Here is a 25,361-nt window from a genome sequence, read left to right as displayed (position 1 = left end):
ATTAATAATTAACAAACAGAAAGCCTAATTATATAGAAAATGGAGAGCACCAAAAAAGCAGGTAAAAACTGGAGGAGCAGGGAGCTGATGGGAAGGAATGAAACAAAACTGGGATCAGGAACAAGGGGGAGCAGGTACAAGGTAGCAGGGTTCAGGGCAGGAAACAAGAGCAGGATCTAGGCAAACAGAATTTGGCAGCAGGAAAACACTAGAGTGAGAGGCACTTAGTAAGGGAGGACCTAAATACCCTCCCAGCAGCCAGCATCAGATGAAAGCTGCCAGCAGACCCCAGTAATTCGTTTTCACCTGATGGTGGCTGCTGGGAGACACCCACTGGTGGACACTGGATTTTTAAACCCTCTGCCCAGTGAACCACAGTGCCACCAGCAGGTGATCCAGGTCCACATATGTGCTTTTTTTTCCACAAATACCTCAATCAGGAACAGTGGCAGCTGGTGAAGCTTTAGGATGGGGGAGTGCCAGACCCCGTCCTTCCTGTCTGATCCCTCCCACTTCTCATAAGCCCCACCCCTTATAGAATCCACCCACTCCGTCCCCTGTATTCCACTGGCTTTCACCCATAGTGTCAGGAGCATTCAGCTCAGCATCACAGGACAGAGTATACAGCCACAGCATCACAGAACAGTGTATACAGCTCAGCCTCACAGGTCAAGGTATATAGCTCAGCTTTACAGATCAGGGTATACAGCTCAACATTACAGATCGGGGTATATAGCTCAGCATTACAGATCGGGGTATATAGCTCAGCATTACAGATCAGGGTATATAGCGCAGCATTACAGATCAGGGTATATAGCTCAGCCTCACAGATCAGGGTGTATATCTCAGCCTCACAGATCAGGGTATATAGCTCAGCATTACAGATCAGGGTATACAGCTCAACATTACAGATCAGGGTTTACAGCTCAACATTACAGATTAGGGTATATAGCTCAGCCTCACAGATCAGGGTATATAGCTCAATATCACAGATCAGGGTATATAGCTCAGCCTCACAGATCAGGGTATATAGCTCAATATCACAGATCAGGGTATATAGCTTAGCCTCACAGATCAGGGTATGGTGGTAGTAGTAGTGATGATGATGGTTGTTGTAGTAGTAGTGACAATGGTCGTGGTGGTAGTAGTAGTGATGATAGTGGTAATAGTAGTGATGATTAGTAGTAGTAATGAGTCAGTGACACCTCCTGAGTAGACATCACATGGCAGTAATTAATCCTCAAAATGTCACCCACATGCTCCAGTCCAGCCGCGCGATAATCCGCCCCTGGCCTGGGACCAGTCTGAGTGGAGAATGACTGAGAAGCGCAGGCCAGGGAAGTGTGTGTGGAGCGGAGGGGTGGCTAGACTGAGAGTAGGAGTGCACTGCAGAAGGCTGAGCCTGAGGCCCGTGGTCGCCGGCACTTATCGTTAGCCGCCGGAATCTGCACGCAGAGTCCACTGAGCTCCACTCCACACAGCATAGCGAGTGATGACCTGGGAAACCGGAAGTGCTGCTGCGGTTTTGCAAAAAGCACCGTCCTCTGGTCCCCACCAATTAAAAAAAAGGAAAAGAGGCCAGAGACAAATGATTGGAGAGTGGGAACATTTGTGGGCGCATCGCTTGTGCCCCGAACACTCCCTAAACACCGGCAAATCGGCTTCCCAGTTGCAATCAGCTAATTGCAAGCTGGGAAAGCTTCCCATAGACTGCTGTGTGTCCGGCGCCTGGACACACTTTTAAAAACTTTTTTTGGCAATAGCTTTGGGAGGGGAAGGGGGGGGGGTCAGGGCCCGTGCACCTCCAATGGATGAGCCGCCACTGAACAGGAAACAAAAAAATTTGGTGGATACTAGATAGCGGTTGTATCATTCAAGAAAGCTTGTCAGAACATCAAGAATTTTCTACAATTAAGCCCCAATATGGGGGAAATGTGTCAGTGGTGTGGCCGCACGTGGGATGCTTGCAGTGTATGTGCTGGATGTTATTTCTGTAGGCGCAATAAACTAACTGGAGTTTGAGGACTTCATTGGTGTGCGGCCCATCTTTCTTGGATGTTACATATGGCGTGGAGCCTGAGTGGGCTCCTGGGTTTCTGCGGTTGACTGTACCACAGGGCAAAGGAGAACACAGGAGGTGTTGGACTAGGGCAGGGATATGCAATTAGCGGACCTACAGCTGTTGCAGAACTACAAATCCCATGAGGCATAGCAAGACACTGACAGCCACAAGCATGATACCCAAAGGCAGAGGCATGATGGGACTTGTAGTTTTGCAACAGCTGGAGGTCCGCTAATTGCAGATCCCTGGAGTAGGCGAACATACAGAAACTGTCCAACCACTAGATGGGCTGTTGATTTAGGAACCAGACAAAACAGAGGAAGCGCTGCAATTTGCGTTCTGATTGTGTGGACTGTGGATTATTACCATCACAACAAAGGTTTTATAAGACCCCCTTAAAGTGTTACTAAACCCTTGTTGGGAAAAATACATCTAGAAGCCTTTTCTCTGCAGATTGTCAGTGTACAAATGTGTCTAATGAACTATCTTTTTCTGTGCTTCCTCTGGGATGGCTATGCTGCTTTGCAGGGACCCCTCAAGTTCCAATGTAGCCACCTGGCTTACATGCACTGTGCACGCTCCCAACGAGGGCTACACCTGACATTCTGGTGACCCATATGCTTAAACCCACAGACATCCCCAGGGCTGGACTGGGACAGAAATTTGGCCCTGGACTTCATCCAGACCGACCCACTTACATTTTGAGTGTCCCATCAGCAGCCCCCTTACATCAGAGTCCCATCAGCAGCCCCCTTACATCAGAGTCCCATCAGCAGCCCCCTTACATCAGAGTCCCATCAGCAGCCCCCTTACATCAGAGTCCCATCAGCAGCCCCCTTACATCAGAGTCCCATCAGCAGCCCCCTTACATCAGAGCCCCATCAGCAGCCCCCTTACTTCAGAGTCCCATCAGCAGCCCCTTTACATCAGTGTCCCATCAGCAGCCCCCTTACATCAGTGTCCCATCAGCAGCCCCCTTACATCAGTGTCCCATCAGCAGCCCCCTTACATCAGAGTCCCATCAGCAGCCCCCTTACATCAGAGTCCCATCAGCAGCCCCCTTACATCAGAGTCCCATCAGCAGCCCCCTTACATCAGAGTCCCATCAGCAACCCCCTTACATCAGTGTCCAATCAGCAGCCCCTTTACATCAGTGTCCCATCAGCAGCCCCTTTACATCAGTGTCCCATCAGCAGCCCCCTTACATCAGAGTCCCATCAGCAGCCCCCTTACATCAGAGTCCCATCAGCAGCCCCTTTACATCAGTGTCCCATCAGCAGCCCCTTTACATCAGTGTCCCATCAGCAGTCCCCTTACATCAGAGTCCCATCAGCAGCCCCTTTACATCAGAGTCCCATCAACAGCCCCCTTACATCAGAGTCCCATCAGCAGCCCCCTTACATCAGTGTCCCATCAGCAGCCCCTTTACATCAGTGTCCCATCAGCAGCCCCTTTACATCAGTGTCCCATCAGCAGCCCCCTTACATCAGTGTCCCATCAGCAGCCCCTTTACATCAGAGTCCCATCAGCAGCCCCTTTACATCAGTGTCCCATCAGCAGCCCCCTTACATCAGTGTCCCATCAGCAGCCCCCTTACATCAGAGTCCCATCAGCAGCCCCCTTACATCAGAGTCCCATCAGCAGCCCCTTTACATCAGTGTCCCATCAGCAGCCCCCTTACATCAGTGTCCCATCAGCAGCCCCTTTACATCAGTGTCCCATCAGCAGCCCCCTTACATCAGTGTCCCATCAGCAGCCCCCTTACATCAGAGTCCCATCAGCAGCCCCGTTACATCAGTGTCCCCCTCCCACCTGTACTCACAGTTCTGAAGGCAGCTTCTCTTCTTCCTCTCTCCAGTCATGTGATAACAAGTGAACAGGGGAGAGAGGAAGGAAAGTCTGCCGGCCGTCTATCTCCCCCTGCAGGCTGGAGGTAGCAGGAAGCCTAATGCTCTCTCCAGCATATGACGGAAGCTGCTCCTCCTGACAGGAGTGAAATCGCAATCACTCACTGTCAGAGAGGAGCGGTTTCAGGACTGCACCTTACCGGCCCACTGAGCGATCGGCCCACTGGGAATCTCCCGGTAGTCCCGATGGCCAGTACATGCCTGGACATCCCCGAAGCCCTTCATCTCAGTCCACTCCCCTCCTCCACCTCCCCAATTCTTTAAGTGATGGTGGCATCCAAGACAGCAACGTGCCTCCTACAATACCAATGTGCCTGCCATATGACCCATGATATCATGTGGTCTTTCAGTGATGTCAACAATGCCCGCTGCCCAGCTAGAAGTTTGGGGGGGGGGGGGGGGGAAGCAGAGCTGAGAGGAAGCAAGCAACATTAGAAAGTTAAGTGTTAGGTGATAAATTGATAAATACTGCATAGATAGGCTTAAATTCATAGACCTAAAAGGAAATATTTATTTATTTGTAAATCAATGAATAAAGTAAGGTGCTATTCTCATATACCAAAAAAAAATGATTAGATGATGTGATCGGAAAATGTGTTTACTATACTTGTGTTGAACCTCCTGTTCAAATGTAAAACTTCCGTGGTTCGATCAGTATTACAATCCAAAAAACAAATTCATATATATAAGAAAAAACACACAAAAAGAATATAAGAGATAAGAAAAAACATGCACATCAATAATGTGCTAAACAATATATATATATACAGGGCCTTGAAAAAATATTCATACCCCTTGAAATTTTCCAGATTTTGTCATGTTACAACAAAAGAAGGAAATTTATTTTATTGGAATTGTATGTGATAGACCAACACAAAGTGGCACATAATTGTGAAGTGGAAGGAAAATTATAAATGGTTTTACATTTTTTTTTTTTTTTTTTACAAATATCTATAAAAGTGTGGGGTACATTTGTATTCAGCCCCCTTTACTCTGATACCCCTAACTAAGATCTAGTGGAACCAATTGCCTTCAGAAGTCACCTAATTAGTAAATAGATTTCACCTGTGTGTAATTTAATCTCAGTATAAATGCAGCTGTTCTGTGAAGCCCTCAGAGGTTTGTTAGAGAATCTTAGTGAACAAACAGCATCTTGAAGGTCAAGGAACACACCAGACAGGTCAGGGATAAAGTTGTGGAGAAGTTTAAAGCAGGGTTAGGTTATAAAAAAAATATTTCAAGCTTTGAACATCTCACGGAGCTCTGTTCAATCCATCATCTGAAAATGGAAGGCGGCACGGATCCGTGATGATCCGCCCCATGAACATCCACTTGCTCAGCGGGGATTGCTCCGTTGATCCCCGCTGAGCCGGCGGATGACAGGGCGGTCCCTGCACACTGTCAGATCTCAGCTCTCCTCTATGGGGGATCGGATGAACACAGACCGTCTGTCCTTGTTCATCCGATCCGCTCTGCAGACGGATAGAAAAATAGGATTTTCCTCCGTCTGCAGAATCGGACCATAGCGGAGGCGGATGATATCGGGTGTCAGTGGATGTTCATCCGCAGACACCCGCTATCCCATAGGGATGCATGTATGTCCGTATTTAATCCCGTACTGTCCGCACGTGTGAAAGGGGCCTAAAGAGTATGGCACAACTGAAAACCTACCAAGACATGGCCGTCCACCTAAACTGACCAGCCGGGCAAGGAGAACATTCATCAGAGAAGCAGCCAAGAGGCCCATGGTAACTCTGGAGGAGCTGCAGAGATCCACAGCTCAGGTGGGAGAATCTGTCCACAGGACAACTATTAGTCGTGCTCTCCACAAATCTGCCCTTTATGGAAGAGTGACAAGAAGAAAGACATTGGTGAAAGAAAGTCATAAGAAGTCCTGTCTGCAGTTTGTGAGAAGCCATGTGGGGGACACAGCAAACGTGTGGAAGAAGGTGCTCTGCTCAGATGAGACCAGAATGGAACTTTTTGACCTAAAAGAAAAACGCTATGTGTGGTGGAAAAGTGGGAGAATCTGTCCACAGGACAACTATTAGTCGTCTCTCCACAAATCTGCCCCTTTATGGAAGAGTGACAAGAAGAAAGACATTGGTGAGAGGAAGTCATAAGAAGTCCTGTTTGTAGTTTGTGAGAAGCCATGTGGAGGACACAGCAAACGTGTGGAAGAAGGTGATCTCGTCAGATGAGGCCAAAACGCAACATGTGACGGAAAACTAACACTGCACATCACCCTGAACACACCATCCCTACTGTGAAACATGGTGGTAGCAGCATCATGTTGTGGGGATGCTTTTCTTCAGCAGGGACAGGGAAGCTGCTCAGAGTTGATGGGAAGATGGATGGAGCCAAATACAGGACAATCTTAGAAGAAAACCTGTTAGGCCGGGTTCACACCTATGCGAATTAGCCGCGTACACACGAGCGGACTGTATGGCGTACTTAGTCCGTCATACAATCCGACGGACAGTCCGTCATACTTTCCACTGAACGGACTTGACCACACACGGATGCACAAACAGTCCGTCGAAAGCTTGCGCGATGACGTGTACAGCACGTACGACGGGACTAGAAATAGCAAGTCCAATACACAGAAAAGCACCCTTCCGCCGTGTAAATCCTTTCTGAGCATGCACCATTCTTAGTCCGTCGAACTAGCCTACTGACGAGGGGATTGTCCGCTGAAACCAAAGTACGACGGACAGAATTTCGAAAAATCCGAAATACTTAGTACACCAGACTGCACGCTGAAAAAGTCCGCTGAAGCCCACACACGAGCGGACTGTCCGATGAAATGTGTTTCGACGGACTAAGTACGCCATACAATCCGCCCGTGTGTACGCGCCATTAGAAGAAAACCTGTTAGAGTCTGCAAAAGACTTGAGACTGGGGCGGAGGTTCACCTTCCAGCAGGACAATGACCCTAAACATACAGCCAGAGCTACAATGGAATGGTTTAGATCAAAGCATATTCGTGTGTTAGAATGGCCCAGTCAAAGTCCAGACCTAAATCCAACTGAGAATCTGTGCCAAGACTTGAAAATTGCTGTTCACAGACGTTCTCCATCCAATCTGACAGAACTTGAGCTATTTTGCAAAGAAGAATTGGGCAGAAATGTCCCTCTCTAGATGTGCAAAGCTGGTAGAGACATCCCCAAAAAGACTTGCAGCTGTAATTGCAGAGAAAGGGGGTTCTACAAAGTATTGACTCCGGGGGGCACCATACAAATGTACTCCCCACACTTTTCACATATTTATTTGTAAAAAAAACTTTGAAAACCATTTATCATTTTTCTTCCACTTCAAAATTATGTGCCACTGTGTGTTGGTCAATCACATAAAATCCCAATAAAATACATTTACATTTTTCGTCGTAACAAAATGTGAAACATTTTAAGGGGTATGAATACAATTTTTATTGTATAATATATGTGAACTGTAGCTCAAGATCATGCAGTTCTACTTTTCTTTTGGGGGGGGGGGGGGGGGGGGAGCGGGTACCTGGTTTTGAAAGGGGATCTGCTCTCACTTTCGTCTTAGGAGATTCCAGCAGAAGTTCTCCCCACCCGCAACCTTCTAGGACACGTCATAGGTCACAGAAGGTTTGCGGAACCATTCACAAAGCATTGTGTGGCTCACGCTTGCCCAGTGGGAAGCCAGCTGTGAAGCTGCAAGAAATCACAGTTAACATGCTGGTGCCAGGGACCCCCGAAGTACTGGCCCGGGTGAGGGTGGCGCTGGAGTCCCGGATAGGTAAGTGTCCTTTTGATAAACGTCAGCTGCTACAGTATTTGTAACGGCTGACCTTTTATTTTTTTTCAAAGAGGGGGAAGAACCTCTAATGCTCTGATTAGATGGACATGTAGAATTTAAATTAGAGAGAGACGGTCTGAAGGCAAACAGCTGCTGTTCTGCTTTCTCTAAAGAAAGTGTTCTGTGACACCAGTGTCATCTTTTCACCCTGCATTTAATTTAGAAAGTGAACCTTGTTTTGTGCTAAACCCATTATTGTATTTATTTTACATGTCTACAATTTAGAACATTCTTTTAACTTTGCATTGGGTTTTACAATGAGTACGGTGGGGGTGTATCATTTGTCTACATGCTTTTATGCTGTAGGAGGTCCCTCTTTCTGATCTCAGGAAGTGTGTATTTAACTCTTTTGCAGCTGGATCATTGGAGCAGCGGTGGCTGATGCTTTCTATTCACCAAATCGAAATCAGATCGGTAGGTGAATCTGCTTTGCACAAACTGATGTAGTGGATATAGTGGTTTGATGATAGCGAATCACAGCGATTCGGTTAAAGTGAGACACAGCCAAAGGGTTGGAGTGTTTCTGTGTGTGGGAGGTGTCAGTTTTAATTGCTGAGCAGGCTTAAAAATCTGTATTTTTTGCTAGAAAATGAATTAGAACCCCTATATATATATATATATATATATATATATATATATATAATTTTTTATTTTATTTTTAAGCAAAGACCCAAGAGAATAAAATGGCTGTCATTGCGATTTTTTATGTCACACGGTTTTTGTGCAGCAGTTCTTTAACTGCAATTGTTTTAAAAAAAATCACTGATGAAGAAAATAAAAAGAGAATAAAAACAAACAAAACAAACAAAAACATAATATATAACCCAATTTTTTTGTATAATATAAAAGATGATGTTGCAATAATTACCTAACATGTCACGCTTTAAAATTGCACGCGCTCGTGAAATGGCACCAAACGTCAGTACTTAAAAATCTCCACCCCCAAACATTGTGTGTATATATATATATATATATATATATATATATATATATATATATATATATATATATATATATATATATATATATATATATATATATACATATATATATATATATATATACATATATATATATATATATATATATATATATATATATATATATATTTAATTTTTTTTTTTTTTTTTTTAAGCAGAGACCCTAGAGAATAAAATAGTTGTCGTTGCAATTTTTTTATGTCACACAGTTTTTGTGCAGCAGTTATTTAACATCCCAATTGTTTTTAAAAAAAATCACAAATGAATAAAAAAATAAAATAAAAAGAGAATAAAAAAATAAAAATAAAATAAAATATATAAAGAATATAAAAAAAAAAAAAACCATACTATATACCCCAATTTTTTTGTATAGTATAAAAGATGATGTTGCACTTAGTAAATAATTACCTAACATGTCACGCTTTAAAAATACACACGCTCATGGATTGCACCAAACGACAGTACTTAAAGCGGAGGTTCACACAAAAATTGAACCTCTGCTTTCCGGAACCCTCCCCCCCCCCTCCGGTGTCACATTTGGCACCTTTCAGGGGGGAGGGGGGTGCAGATACCTGTCTAAGATAGGTATTTGCACCCAATTCCGGGCATAGATTTCCACGGGAGTCTGCACCTCTTCCCATCCCCTTGCGCTGTCTGCTGGGACACACACACTGGTCCCAGGAGACAGCGAGGACCAGTTGGCACGCGCAGCGCGACTCGCACATGCGCAGGAACTGGGAAGTGAAGCCGCAACATTTCACTTCCTGATTCCCTCACCGAGGATGGCGGCAGGATAATAATTTTTTTTATTTTGATTTACCCCGCTGTGGGTGCAGGCTGATATCCTAGGTACCACACACCATACAGACCAGTGATGGTGAACCTTGGCACCCAAGATGTTTTGGAACTACACTGAAGAGTGCATGAGCATCATGGGAAATGTAGTTCCAAAACACATGGGGTGCCAAGGTTCACCATCACTGGTATAGACCCGTCTGTCACAAAGGTAATAGCAGCCTCAGCTTAGGTCATGGAGCATGACTAAGCCCCGTGGGTGGGGGGGTGCGAAACAAGTCGGGGAGTTGCTTAGACCGAGTTAAGCTGAGGCTGCTATTACTTTCATGGCGGACAGGTCTATATGATGTGTGCTTACTTCCTTCTGTGTTACATTTTAAATGGGCGGCCTTAAAGGGGTTGTAAAGGTTTGTTTTTTTATTTTCTAAATAGGTTCCTTTAAGGTAGTGCATTGTTGGTTCGCTTACCTTTTCCTTCGATTTCCCTGTATTTCTCACTTCCTGTTTCTCCTCAGTAAACTTCACACCATCATCCGAGCGGTGTTTAGTCAGCCAGAACAGCTTACTGAGGAAGAACAGGAAGTGAGAAATTCAGACAAAGAAAACAAAGAAAAAAAACATTTAGAAGGGATATCTAAGGAAGAAGTAAGTGAACCAACAATGCACTAGCTTAAAGGAACCTATTTAGAAAAATACATTTTAAATGGGAGGCCTTAAAGGGGTTGTAAAGGTTTTTTTTTTTTTTTTTCTAAATAGGTTCCTTTAAGCTAGTGCATTGTTGGTTCACTTACCTTTTCCTTCGATTTCCCTTCTAAATGTTTTTTTTTTCTTTGTCTGAATTTCTCACTTCCTGTTTCTCCTCAGTAAACTTCACACCATCTTCCGGTGGTGTTTAGTCAGCCGGAACAGCTTACTGAGGAGGAACAGGAAGTGAGAAATTCAGACAAAGAAAACAAAGAAAAAAAACATTTAGAAGGGATATCTAAGGAAAAAGTAAGTGAACCAACAATGCACTAGCTTAAAGGAACCTATTTAGAAAATAAAAAAACAAACCTTTGCAACCCCTTTAAGGTAATGCATTGTTAGCGTGCAACATAATGTGGGTTAACGGACAACAAAAAAAAACGCAAAATGGCCTCTAAGTGTATTTGTAAAATCTTCAATCCTTAATACAACTCTCACAGGACAGCATGCTCACAATTATATCCCTTTGCAGTATTTCCTGCTGGCATCCTTCAACCCCCATTCTTCAGCAAGCATCAACCTCAAACGTTGAACTTCGGTGGAATCGGCATGGTCATCGGCCACGAAATCACTCACGGATTTGATGATAACGGTAACCCAATGAGCGTTTTTTTTTTTTTTCCCTTTGTTGATGAAGAACTGATACGATCGAAAAACCCTAAAATTGATTCAATGTAATTATTTCGACACAGGCAGGAATTTTGACAAGGATGGAAACATGTTCGACTGGTGGAGTAACTACTCAGCCATGCACTTTAAGGAGCAGTCCCGTTGTATGGTCTACCAATACGGCAACTACACGTGGGATTTGGCCGGTGGACAAAACGCAAGTACCTTTTTGTTCTTTTATTGCCTTGTAAATATAGAAGAGCATTCCAGACCACGGGCTCAACGCAACATGTGGCTGTCTGTGACATTTAAAGTGATATTAAACCCTCAGTATGTGTAAGCATTTGCAGTAGCTAAATTCTAGAGAGAGAGAGTTCTATGCATGACGGGCAACTCACCCCCTCCCCCAGACTCCCCTCATACTTACCCGAGCTCCATCTCCATCCAGCAATGTGCCCGCGAGCCTCGGCTCTCCGGGGACTCTTACTCTTAATTGGCTGAGGCAGCCAATGGCTCCCGCTTCTGTCAATCACAGCCAGTGAGCCAATGAGGAGAGAGAGGGGGCAGGGCTGTGTGCTAATGAACACGCAGAGCCGCGGCTCAGGAACAAGCCTGCTTAGGTGCCCTCATAGCAAGCTGCTTGCTGGAGGGGGGGGGGGCACATGGCAGGAGGAAGAGGTCAGGAGCGCCGGCGGGGGGGGGGGACCCTAGAAGAGGAGGATCAGGGCTGCTCTGAGCAAAACCACTGCACAGAGCAGGTAAGTATGACATGTTTGTTATTTTTTTTTTTTTATCTGCCTTTAATTTCAGTTTAATGGAGAGCAGTTTTACAGAGTAAGGCCCCTTTCACACTGTCGGACCGTTCTGGTCCACCTGTCAGTTTTGACAGCGGATCTGAACGGGCGTTCCATGCTGGTCTATGGAGCGGCGGATGTCAGCGGGGACATGTCCGCTGACATCCGACCCGCTCCGATCCGCCAAAAGCAGACGGATGGCCCTACGTTCGGATCCGTCGCTGGCGGATTCGGTGAGATCTGATGAAAACGGACATGCTGTCTGTTTTCATCCAATCTCTCCATAGAATCCGGCGGCGCTCGACAAGCCCCTCCCCCCTCAGTGAGCAGAGAGAGACCCGTCATCCGCCGGCTTAGCGGAGATCAATGGAGGAATCTCCCGCTGAGCCGGCGGACAGAGGCGGACTCCGTGCAAGCGGATCCGCCTCGTCTAAACGAGGCCTTAAGGTACGAGAAAATTACTTTTTTGAATAAATACGTTTGAAGAAAATAAATGTAAAAAAAATAAGCACTGTAAAACACCACTAAGGACCTCTACAGTTACAGTATCTCACAAAAGTAAGTACACCCCTCACATTTTTGTAAATATTTTATTGTATCTTTTCATGTGACCACACTGAAGAAATGACACTTGTCTACAATGTAAAGTAGTGAGTGTACAGCTTGTATAACAGTGTAAATTTGCTGTCCCCTCAAAATAACTCAACACACAGCCATTAATGTCTAAACCGCTGGCAACAAAAGTCAGTACACCCCTAAGTGAAAATGTCCAAATTGGGCCCAATTAGCCATTTTCCTTCCCCAGTGTCATGAGACTTGTTAGTGTTACAAGGTCTCAGGTGTGAATGGGGAGCAGGTATGTTAAATTTGGTGTTATCGCTCTCACTCTCTCATACTGTTCACTGGAAGTTCAACATGGCACCTCATGGCAAAGAACTCTCTGAGGATCTGAAAAAAATAATTGTTGCTCTACATAAAGATGGCCTAGGCCAGGGATATGCAATTAGCGGACCTCCAGCTGTTGCAAAACTACAAGTCCCATCATGCCTCTGCCTCTGAGTGTCATGCTTGTGGCTGTCAGTCTTGCTATGCCCCATGGGACTTGTAGTTCTGCAACAGCTGGAGGTCCGCTAATTGCATATCCCTGGCTTGGCTATAAGAAGATTTCCAAGACCCTGAAACTGAGCTGCAGCACGGTGGCCAAGAGCCCATACAGCGGTTTAACAGGACAGGTTCTGCCCAGAACAGGCCTCGCCATGGTCCACCAAAGAAGTTGAGGTCACGTGCTCAGCGTCATATCCAGAGGTTGTCTTTGGGAAATAGACGTATGAGTGCTGCCAGCATTGCTGCAGAGGTTGAAGGGGTGGGGGATCAGCCTGTCAGTGCTCAGACCATACACTGCACACTGCATCAAATTAGTCTGCATGGCTGTCATCCCAGAAGGAAGCCTCTTCTAAAGATGATGCACAAGAAAGCCTGCAAACAGTTTGCCGAAGACAAGCAGACTAAGGACATGGATTACTGGAACCATGTCCTGTGGTCTGATGAGACCAAGATAAACTTATTTGGTATAGATGGTGTGATGCGTGTGTGGGGGCAACCAGGTGAGGAGTACAAAGACAAGTGTGTCTTGCCTACAGTTAAGCATGGTGGTGGGAGTGTCATGGTCTGGGGCTGCATGAGTGCTGCCAGCACTGGGGGGGGCTACAGATCATTGAGGGAACCATGAATGCCAACATGTACTGTGAGATACTGAAGCAGAGCATGATCCCCTCCCAGAGACTGGGCCGCAGGGCAGTATTCCAACATTATAATGACCCCAAACACACCTCCAAGATGACCACTGCCTTGCTAAAGAAGCTGAGGGTAAAGGTGATGGACTGGCCAAGCATGTCTCCAGACCTAAACCCTATTGAGCATCTGTGGGACATCCTCAAACGGAAGGTGGAGGAGCGCAAGGTCTCCAACATCCACCAGCTCCGTGATGTCATCATGGAGGAGGGGAAGAGGACTCCAGTGACAACCTGTGAAGCTCTGGTGAGCTCCATGCCCAAGAGGGTTAAGGCAGTGCTGGAAAATAATGGTGGCCACACAAAATATTGACACTTTGGGCCCATTTTGGACATTTTCACTTAGGGGTGTACTCACTTTTGTGACCAACAGTTTAGACATTAATGTTGTAAGTGTGTTGAGTTGTTTTGAGGGGACAGCAAATTGACACTGTTATACAAGCTGTACACTCACTACTTTACATTGTAGACAAGTGTAATTTCTTCAGCGTTGTCACATGAAAAGATAGAATAAAATATTTACAAAAATTTGAGGGGTGTACTTACTTTTGTGAGATACTGTATATCATCTGATCCCACACAACACTCCTCATCAAACTTCAAAAGGTCCACTCTGCCTGCTGATCTTTTTGGTATGCAACAAAATTAAACTACTTATTAAGGATTTAGTCCCAAAACAGGACCCCATCCCTTGTTACTGGATCCTGGCTAACAAAACTACTGTCTGCTGTTTGATTGGACAGTTTGATTTGCTGACTTGTGGAATGTTTGTAAGTAGTGATGGGCTCGGGCATGTTTGGATCGAACCTGCCAGAAAGCCATCACTGCACACCGCCCATAATAGGCAGTGAGGCATTTCCCAACCGGCAGCTGCACATACACAAGCTGCCTATGATTGGTAGTGTGCAGTGTCGGCTTCCTGGCGGGCTCGATCCGAGCACGCCCGAGCCCATCACTATTTGTAAGCAGCGTACCCAACTCCTCTTCACCTGGCCACAACATGCAGCTGGGCTCCACCCACAAAAAAGGTCTTCAGGGCAACATGCTTACTGTCTGCTCAAACCCACTCCTAGGTTATGAGCACAGCTTCAGGTCCTAGAGCAGTTTTTTTTAACATAAAGAAACCCTTAAAATACCTTTCTGGTCTCAGGGAACCCCTGTTGAAAATTACTATATCTACAACACATGATACATTACGATCAGTGGGAAGAATGCTCCTAAGCCCTTGTACACACGGTCGGACATTCCGGCAACAAAATCCGTCGGATTTTGTCCGACGGATTTTGTTTTCCGAAACTTGTGTTGCATACACACGGTCGGACAAAGTTGTCGGAAAATCCGATCGTTCGTAGCGTGATGACGTTATTTCGTTACGACGGGACTACGTTCAGGCTAGTAGCCAATAGCTTTGGTCTAGGAATTTGATCTGAGCATGCGTGGCGCTTTGTCCGATCGGAAATCTCTACACACAATCGGACAAAGTCCGATCGGATCATGTTGTCGGAAAGTTTTATAGCCCAGCTCTAAGCCCTTGTACACACGGTCGGACATTCCGACAACCAAATCTGTCGGATTTTGTCCGAAACTGTTGCATACACACGGTCGGACAAAGTTGTCGGAATTTCCGATCGTTCAGAACGTGATGACGTTATTTCGTTACGACAGGACTACGCTCACGCTAGTAGCCAATAGCTTTGGTGTAGGAATTTGATCTGAGCATGCGTGGCACTTTGTCCGATCGGAATTCTCTACACATGATCAGAGTATGTCCTATCGGAGCATTTTGTCGCAAAATTTTACCAACAAGTTGGAAAACTTGGTCCGTGGGATAGTCCGATGGAGACCACACACAGTCGGAATATCCAACAAAACGGTCCGATCGGACACATTCCGTTGGAATCTCCGACTGTGTGTACAAGGGCTTAAACTTTGTCCGTCGGATATTCAGATGGAAACAGTCCGATGGAGCCCACACACAGTCAGGTTATCCGACAACATGGTCCAATCGGACATTTTCCGTCGGAATGTCCGACCGTGTGTACAAGGGAAGAATTACCACCTTACAGATAGCTAAAAAGATCAACGTTGTCACTGGGAACTTATCTGAGAGTCATAAATTGCTCATTGCTCAGGGAACCCCGAGCAACCTCTGGAGTGTCTGGAGGAATACTAGAGTTCCATGGAACCCTGGTTGAGAAACCCCCGTCCTATACCTTCTCGGATCCTCCTAGTCACAGTTCACATTAACACTCGGAGTACTTCTTGCATAGACCTATGTTTTCCGTAGTCCAGATAGAGGCTCCATAAGCCCACCTGACGTATAATACATGAGGGGGTTTTCTCTTATAGCCAGGTGGGAAACTCCTTTTCCTCCATCACCACCCACTCCTGAGCTGACCTGGCTTTCACCATTAAATACAGATAACTTCATCCCAGACATTGCCTGAGCACTGCACAGCATTCTTCATTACATCTGGTAGAACACCACACAGGGACTTCTGATTGCAAAAGTTAATTCTTTACTTGGAAAAAAATTTAAGAAATGTTCCATTTCAATGCCAGCAATGGTTTCCAGATAACGACAATAAGGAACAATTCAGAATGGTAACATAATTCGTCAGTGAAGGAAGGGAGGAAGCATTACAGTCGTCTCCAAAATATTCCAAAGTCAAATTTTCGATTTTAGGCTAAACTCTGCTGTTTTTTCTTCTTCAGCCGTCCCCTTAAAGAGAAAGCGCACGAGATCCGCTCTCTAGTACCCTCTTCTGTATTCAACCCTCCTCCAAATCCTTTCACTTCTCATTTGACCATGCCCAAACCTTAGAAATAAAACGAATTACCTAACAACTCTTCTAACAGGGAGGAGTAAAATCGAAAATTTTCGATTTTAGTCTAAACTCTGCTGTTTTTTCTTCTTCAGCCGTCCCCTTAAAGAGAAAGCGCACGAGACCCGCTCTCTAGAACCCTCTTCTGTATTCAACCCTCCTCCAAATCCTTTCACTTCTCATTTGACCATGCCCAAACCTTAGAAATAAAACGAATTACCTAACAACTCTTCTAACAGGGAGGAGTAAAATCGAAAATTTTCGATTTTAGTCTAAACTCTGCTGTTTTTTCTTCTTCAGCCGTCCCCTTAAAGAGAAAGCGCACGAGACCCGCTCTCTAGTACCCTCTTCTGTATTCAGCCCTCCTCCAAATCCTTTCACTTCTCATTTGACCATGCCCAAACCTTAGAAAGAAAACGAATTACCTAACAACTCTTCTAACAGGGAGGAGTAACAATTAAGGCGAACTACCCCTGCCAACATGTTCAGTTCAATACCATATTCAGAGATCATGTGACCTAGACACACCTTTTGCCCACCCTTCATACAAGCTCCGCCCATTGTGTAATGTAGCAATTTTATAGAAAAAAAAATACTGCTGAAATGCATAAGTGGAGGTGTTATGCAGTCTTCTTTATATGCCGAATTCATTTTACCTGCACAGACCAGTGACCAAGAGATAGGAAAGATAGTTTCACGGTTTTCTAAAAAGTAATAATTACTACACAAATATGTTGGGCTGATGAAGTGATCTAGGCACCATTGCTTGTTAATATGAATTCAGAATAATCATGTAGATGGGACTTCATGAGTGCCAGAAGATAACACATTTTAGCATCCTCATGGCTAACAGAGGACAGAATTAGGAATAGACTTGAAAAACATAACATTAATAAGTCACCAGGACCAGATGGCTTGCACCCGAGGGTCCTTAGGGAACTCAGTCAAGTAATTGCCAGACCATTGTTCCTAATTTTTACAAACAGTCTACTGACTGGAATGGTACCAGCTGATTGTAAAAAAGCCAATATAGCACCAATATTTAAAAAAAAGCGCTAAAATACATCCCTGGGAATTACAGGCCAGTTAGCCTAACATCAATAGTATACGGTGCCTTGTGAAAGTATTCGGCCCCCTTGAACTTTTCAACCTTTTGCCACATTTCAGGCTTCAAACATAAAGATATTAAATTTTTATTTTTTGTGAAGAATCACCAACAAGTGGGACACAATTGTGAAGTGGAATTGGATTTTTGAAACTTTTTTAACTAATAAAAAAATGAAAAGTGGGGCGTGCAAAATTATTTGGCCCCCTTGCGTTAATACTTTGTAGAGCCACCTTTTGCTGTGATTACAGCTGCAAGTCGCTTGGGGTATGTCTCTATCAGTTTTGCACATCGAGAGACTGAAATTCTTGCCCATTCTTCCTTGCAAAACAGCTCGAGCTCAGTGAGGTTGGATGGAGAGCGTTTGTGAACAGCAGTTTTCAGCTCTTTCCACAGATTCTGAATTGGATTCAGGTCTGGACTTTGACTTGGCCATTCTAACACCTGGATACGTTTATTTGTGAACCATTCCTTTGTAGATTTTGCTGTATGTTTGGGATCATTGTCTTGTTGGAAGATAAATCTCCGTCCCAGTTTCAGGTCTTTTGCAGACTCCAACAGGTATTCATCCAGAATGGTCCTGTATTTGGCTGCATCCATCTTCCCCTCAATTTTAACCATCTTCCCTGTCCCTGCTGAAGAAAAGCAGGCCCAAACCATGATGCTGCCACCACCATGTTTGACAGTGGGGATGGTGTGTTGAGGGTGATGAGCTGTGTTGCTTTTACGCCAAACATATCGTTTTGCATTGTGGGCAAAAAGTTGGATTTTGGTTTCATCTGCCCAGAGCACCTTCTTCCACATGTTTGGTGTGTCTCCCAGGTGGCTTGTGGCAAAGTTTAGACAAGACTTTTTATGGATATCTTTGAGAAATGGCTTTCTTCTTGCCACTCTTCCATAAAGGGCAGATTTGTGCAGTGTACGACTGATTGTTGTCCTATGGACAGACTCTCCCACCTCAGCTGTAGTTCTCTGCAGTTCATCCAGAGTGATCATGGGCCTCTTGGCTGCATCTCTGATCAGTCTTCTCCTTGTCTGAGCTGAAAGTTTAGAGGGACGGCCAGGTCTTGGTAGATTTGCAGTGGTCTGATACTCCTTCCATTTCAAAATGATCGCTTGCACAGTGCTCCTTGGGATGTTTAAAGCTTGGGAAATCTTTTTGTATCCAAATCCGGCTTTAAACTTCTCCACAACAGTATTACGGACCTGCCTGGTCTGTTCCTTGGTCTTCATGATGCTCTCTGCGCTTTCAACAGAACCCTGAGACTATCACAGAGCAGGTGCATTTATACAGAGACTTGATTACACACAGGTGGATTCTATTTATCACCATCAGTCATTTAGGACAACATTGGATCATTCAGAGATCCTCGCTGAACTTCTGGAGTGAGTTTGCTGCACTGAAAGTAAAGGGGCCGAATAATTTTGCACGCACCACTTTTCAGTTTTTTATTTGCTAAAAAAAGTTTAAATTATCCAATAGATTTCGTTCCACTTCACAATTGTGTCCCACTTGTTGGTGATTCTTCACAAAAAATGAAAATTTTATATCTTTATGTTTGAAGCCTGAAATGTGGCAAAAGGTTGAAAACTTCAAGGGGGCCGAATACTTTCGCAAGGCACTGTATCTCTGTTTTCAGATTCTCTTTAAAAATAGCTACAGGGATCACTTTATGTCTTATGTTGAATTACATTTCCTGCAGACAAAGTTTTTGTCCGATGTTCCAAAAATACCCGTGTTTTATGGGGTGATGACAGGTCCACTTTAAAGCTTTTACCTCTAAGCCCTTGTCTCTGCATTTCCCAATAAGTCTGCTCATTTTATTGCACTGGCTCTATAAAGCATGAAATTAAAGTCAGGTTTTATATTACTGGCAGAATTATAAAAAAAAAACATTTACACTTTCAGGTTAGCGGTATCATCACGCTGGGAGAAAATATTGCAGACAACGGAGGAGTTCGACAAGCCTACAAGGTAGGGCGAGATTTATTTATTTTCCTCTGTTATTGCAGTTGGGAAACTGTCGGAGAATGATGACATTGAGATGTCACAAGAATTAATGTCTGTCATGGTATTTAAAGAATGGACACACTTTTTAATGTGCGTTAGTTGCGGTGTCGGCTTAGTGGAGCCCACTCATCCCTCTCTATTTCTATCCTTCTCTCTACCCAACTTTATTTGATCTAATATCATTTTAAAAACAGATGAGTCTCTCTTTTCCAAGCCCAATCGCTTAAAAACAACCCCCCCCCCCCTCCCACCATAATCCCCTCTCCACCAAATTGTATGGACCAATGCACAAAGCAAAGTCCATAAAGACATGGATGAGCAAGTTTGGGGTGGAGGAGTGGCCTGTACAGAGTCCTGACCTCAACCCCACAGAATACCTTTGGGATGAATTAGAGCGGAGACTGTGAGCCAGGCCTTCTCGTCTAACATCAGCACCTGACCTCACAAATGCCCTTCTGGAAGAATGGTGAAACATTCCCATAGACACACTCCTAAACCTTGTGGACGGCTTTCTCAGAAGAGTCGAAGCTGTTATCGCTGAAAAGGGTGGGCCCAGGGCCGTCTTTAAGGCAGGGCAAAAGGGGCAGCTGCCCTGGGCCCTGTCTTTGTTGTGGGGCCCAAAGCAGCTGCCTCATACTTGCTAACTATCCCAGTTTACATTCCCTTGTCCCTTGAGGTTTTAGTCCTGTGCTGTGTCCTGCTATCTCAGGGTGAAGTGCTGCTACTAATGCTGCCCAGCTCTGACCTATTGTTGTGTACAGATGACTCACCTGCAGACCCTGTGTTTACATGTAAATAACCGGCATTCATATGTAAATAGCAGTGACATACATATATGTATATGTAAATAGCTGAGGCCAACTGCATTGATATGTAAATAAGGCAACATTCATATGTATATCATGCCCCCCTGCAGTGAGGAGATGATGTGCTGTAATCTATAGCAACCAGTGAGCAGTATTACTGTACAGTAATCTTTAGCAGCCAATCAACAAGCAAAAATCATGTGCTGTAACCTCTAGCAACTAATCAGTGAGCCTTAAGGAGTGCTGTAACCTCTAGCAACCAGTCAGTAAGCAGTAATGATATGCTGTAACCTCTGGCAACCAATCGCAATCGCTGCCTGATCTGATACAGTAAGCTGATTTTAAGTCTAGCTGCTATTTATTGTATGTCTCAGAGAAGGTGGAGAGCGAAATTGCATGGGAGGAGGGGGCCCTAAGAAAATTTTTGCCCAGGGCCCAATCAATATGGGTGGGCCAACTCAATATTGAACCCTACGGACTAAAGCCTTGTACACACGACCAGATTGTTGGCCAACAAAACCGTGGACTTTTGTCTGAAGGGCAATGGCGCACACTTGTCTTGCATACAAACGGAAAGGAATTACCGGCCAACAAACACGAACGTAGTGACGTACTACTTGTTTTTTTTTCAGCTCTTTAGCGCCACCGCTTGGGCTCCTTCTGCTAATTTCGTGTTAGTAGAAGTTTGGTGATGGTTGATTCGCGCTTTTCATTTCGTGCTTTTCAGTTAGTTTCTGAATGGCCGTTCGTCAACCAGACATGTTGAAGAATCGGAGGAGATAACGGGTTATTATTGGTCTTGGAGTTATTGCTTTGACATTATTTTTTGGTTGAATAATAATGATTTGATTTGGTATATTTTCTATATTTTTGGATGCATAGAATGCACTTTTTGGTTCTATTGGCAGATAGCATGTCTAATTTTATTTGTTTTCTTTTTTAATGCACAATAAAAAAAATTGTGGAGAATAATACTTGTGTTTTACTTCAAATGACAGTTTGGGAGTAGGCAGTTACATTTAAAACAATGTAAAATTAACAAGGGACACCAACATAGTTGTATCTTTGGTCTTAAAAACTACGGGATAATGGCGTTCTGGTAACTTGACCAAACAAATTAAAAAAGCATATTAATATTATTCTTGATATCACTAGAAAAAAAAAGCCTTTTTAAATACGTTTGGCAGAACTCCATCAGTATCACCAGCAAAGCAGCTTCATTATTATCCCATTAAGACCCCTTTCACACCAAGCTGCCCATAGCGTCGGCGGTAAAACGCCGCTATTTTTAGCGGCGAGAAAGGGTTAAAACGCTAGCAGCCCAGAAAGGGTTAAAGCGGAGGTCCACCCTAAAGTGGACCTTCCGCTCATTGGAACCCTCCCCCCCCTCCGGCGCCACAATTGGCACCTTTCAGGGGGGAGGGGGTGCAGGTACCTGTACAGTAGGTATCTGAACCCACTTCCGGCGTAGATTCTGCAGAAGGTACGCCCCTTTCCGCAGAATCTACGTCCCTTTCCGAAGGTCCCCCGCTGCCTGCTGGGAAACACATGGATCCCAGAGACAGCGGGGACCATCCTTATTGCGCAGCGCGACTCGCGCATGCGCAGTAGGGAACCGGGAAATGAAGCCGAAAGGCTCCACTTCCTGATTCCCATACCCAAGATGGCGGCGGCAGCACCCGAGAGACGATCGAGAGATCGGCTTCGGGTGCCGACATCGCGGGCTCGCTGGGGGGGTAAGTGTCATTATTTTAAAAGTCAGCAGCTGCAGTATTTGTAGCTGCTGGCTTTTAAAAAAAAAAAAAAAACGGCGGACTCGCGCTTTAAAACCCCTGGCAATACAAATGATGCAAGACATGGGAGGCAACGTGGCCACCATTTCCAGCTGATGACATCACGTCCGCCCTATCGTGCGTTCCAGTCACCAGAAAGTGGGTGTGCACAAGCCCAATCGATCCCCGTGAGATAAGCAGTGGTGCCAACGAAACGGGCTGGCTAGCAGGCAGGAATTTCCCGCGAAAGCCGAGAAGTCGCCGCAGAAGTGGCACCGCCCCTGCACCACTGCCTCCCCGAGGCCTGGCCTCGGTTGCCTTGTGGGGAATCCAGCTCTGCCGACGGACTTTCGGCGGAGTTCAGATGGACTTTCCGAATGAACGGTCTTGGCCACACACAATCACACCAAAGTCCAACGGATTCGACCGTGATGACGTACGACCGGACTAGAATAAGGAAGTTCATAGCCAGTAGCCAATAGCTGCCCTGGCGTCGGTTTTTGTCCGCCGGACCAGAATACAGACGAGCGGATTTCTCCATAGGAACTGGGTCCGGCTGAGATCCGGCCGAAAAAATTTGAAACAGGTTCTATTTCTAAAGTCCGTCAGATTTTTGGACAGCAAAGGTCCGATGGAGCCCACACACGATCGAATTGTCCGACGGATTTGTTCCGTCGGACCTTTGCTGTCGAAAAGTCCTGTCGTGTGTACGCATAATGGAAATATAGAATTCTTTTACCAAGTCTGCACAGGTAAAAAAAAGTCTAGGCCCTTGTACACACGGTCGGACATTCTGACTGAAAATGTCCGATCGGACTGTGTTGTCGGATAATCCAACCGTGTGTGGGCTCCTTGGACTGTTTCCGTCGCAATATCCGACGGACCAAGTTTTCCAGCTGGGCTATAAAACTTTCCGACAAAATGATCCGATGGGACTTTGTCCGATCATGTGTAGAGAATTCCGATCGGACAAAGTGCCACGCATGCTCAGATCAAATTCCTAGACCAAAGCTATTGGCTCCTAGCCTGAACGTAGTCCCGTCGTAACGAAATTACGTCATCACGTTCTGAACGATCGGATGTTCCGACAACTTTGTCCGACCGTGTGTATGCAACAGTTTCGGACAAAATCTGTCGGACAAAATCCATCAGACAAAATCCGATGGATTTGGTTGTCGGAATGTCCGCCCGTGTGTACAAGGGCTAAAACAAAACATTCAGATTGTTGCATGGGTCCAAATTTGACTGGTTCTTTTTAAGTCCATAGCCTGTGGTTGTTTAGGGACTAAACTATAGACAGCAATTTGTTTCGGTCCGAATACCAATTCGGACACACTTTTGGTTTTAACGAATTTCAGCAAAATTCTTTACTATTCGTTAATATTTCATAGACTTGTGCACAATGGAAAATTTAATTTAGTTTCTGTTCGTTGTCATCCATAAAATACATCATTTCGTTCTGTTATCTTCGTTAGATTATCTTAATACGTTTTCGGATAATTCGTTATTTCTGTAGAGTGTCAATATTCGTTATACTGAACCTCGAATCATGTCGAATCCATTTGTTATATGCGCTATAATTTTGTTCGTATTCATTGAAATTCGATATTTATGTATGTATATATATTCGTGATAATGATTCGTAGTTTGGAAAGTCGTTTATTGAATCTTTTAACACACACAATGACAATATATCTTCTCCTCGGCTCAAATACAATACAACACCCTTCTCACTCAGTTCTCAGGAATGCACTTTGCCAGTAATCCAACCTCCAGCACAAAATTAATCGGCTGATTGGACTGTAAGCCCTTGTACACACGGTCGGACATTCCGACAACCAAATCCGACGGATTTTGTCGGAAAATCCGATCGTTCAGAACGTGATGACATTATTTCGTTACGACGGGACTACATTCAGGCTAGTAGCCAATAGCTTTGGTGTAGGAATTTGATCTGAGCATGCGTGGCACTTTGTCCGATTGGAATTCTCTACACATGTTCGGACAAGGTCCGATCGGATCATGTTGTGGAAAAATTTTATAGCCAAGCTGGAAAACTTGGTCCCACGGATATTGCGACGGAAACAGTCCGATGGAGCCCACACACTGTCGGATTATCCGACAACATGGTCCGATCGGACATTTTCCATCGGAATGTCCCACCGTGTGTACAAGGGCTTAGGCCTCTTTCATATGGGGCGGATTAGTGCTGATCCGCCCCGTGGATATCCGCTTGCTCAGCGGGTGTCATCGGAGCGATCTCCGCTGACCAGGAAGATGACAGGTCCGTCTCTGCACACTGAGCAGGGACGGAACCTGTCACAGCGCCGCTCTCCCCTATGGGAGATCGGGTGACGACCGCAGAGTCCGTCGTCACCCGATCCGATGACGGATGGAAAAATTGGTTTTTCCTCCGTCACACTTTTTTGGATCGGAGCGGGTCGGATGTCAGTGGACATGTCACCGCTGACATCCAACGCTCCATAGACCTCTATGGAGCATCCGTTCAGGTCCGCCTGAAAAACTGACACGTGGATCTGAACGGATCTTTTGTTTGAAAGAGGCCTAAGATTTACTTTGAGTTGACCTTTTGTTTCATTAGATCTTTAACGAATTACCAAATCATGTCAAATGTATTCGTTATATTCGCTATAATTTATTTCGTATTAGTTGAAATCCGTTATTTTTTTTATTCGGACATTCGGATGCATCCGAATGTTCGAAAGATGCAAAATTCGGCTGAATTGCCAAATTGCACAAGCCTACTATTTAATTCGGAGATTCGAATACATCCAAATCTCCGAATGAAATAGTAACGAATGGTAAAGAATTTTGCTGAAATTTGTTAAAATTTGTTTGGTTTAGTAGTTTTCTAACGAATTCCTAATTTTTAGAACAATTAGAAGTGATCAACTGATTCAAATTCTGTGTGAAGAATAGCTGGTTGTTAACCAGCGGGCCCGGAAGCCGGCCGCCGCGTCCTTAACAACTGATGACTCATCGGTTGTCAGGGGTTTACCCACTGACAACTGAAATGTAAACAAAGCAATTCTGGCAATACAAAAAAAAGTTTACAAAACAGCGTGGGGTCCCCCCCCCCCCCAATCCATACAAGGCCCTTTGGGTCAGGTATGGATTCTAAGGGGAACCCCATGCCAAAATTTAAAACAAAAATGGCGTGGGGTTCCCCCAAGATCCATACCAGACCCTTATCGAAGCATGCAGCTGGGCAGGTCAGGAAGGGGGGGGGGACAAGTGAGTGCCCCCTAGGCTTGTGCAATTCGTTTCGCAACGAATTGAAATTCGACTGAATTTTGCATCTTTCGGACATTTGGAT

General features: G+C 45.0%; 1 protein-coding gene across 3 annotated transcripts in view; it reads left to right on the top strand.

Annotated features, from left to right (window-relative positions):
• Positions 1 to 25,361, top strand: part of MMEL1 (membrane metalloendopeptidase like 1) — a 362,546-nt gene that overhangs the window by 309,931 nt on the left and 27,254 nt on the right. For all 3 annotated transcript variants that reach the window (XR_013263284.1, XM_077458217.1, XM_077458215.1), the window contains exons 17-20: positions 8,150 to 8,208; positions 10,785 to 10,904; positions 11,005 to 11,138; positions 19,345 to 19,410. Coding sequence is in view for 2 of the 3 variants with exons in the window: in XM_077458217.1 (XP_077314343.1) it covers positions 8,150 to 8,208; positions 10,785 to 10,904; positions 11,005 to 11,138; positions 19,345 to 19,410 (379 nt within the window). In the remaining variant the exon portion in view is untranslated. The remainder of the gene's footprint in view (positions 1 to 8,149; positions 8,209 to 10,784; positions 10,905 to 11,004; positions 11,139 to 19,344; positions 19,411 to 25,361) is intronic.

The sequence above is a fragment of the Lithobates pipiens genome, unplaced genomic scaffold, assembly GCF_037356315.1.
Source record: "Lithobates pipiens isolate NorthernLeopardFrog02 unplaced genomic scaffold, aLitPip1_a1.2 Scaffold_27, whole genome shotgun sequence".
Lineage (NCBI taxonomy): Eukaryota > Metazoa > Chordata > Amphibia > Anura > Ranidae > Lithobates > Lithobates pipiens.
This window is presented reverse-complemented; position numbering and strand designations above follow the sequence as displayed.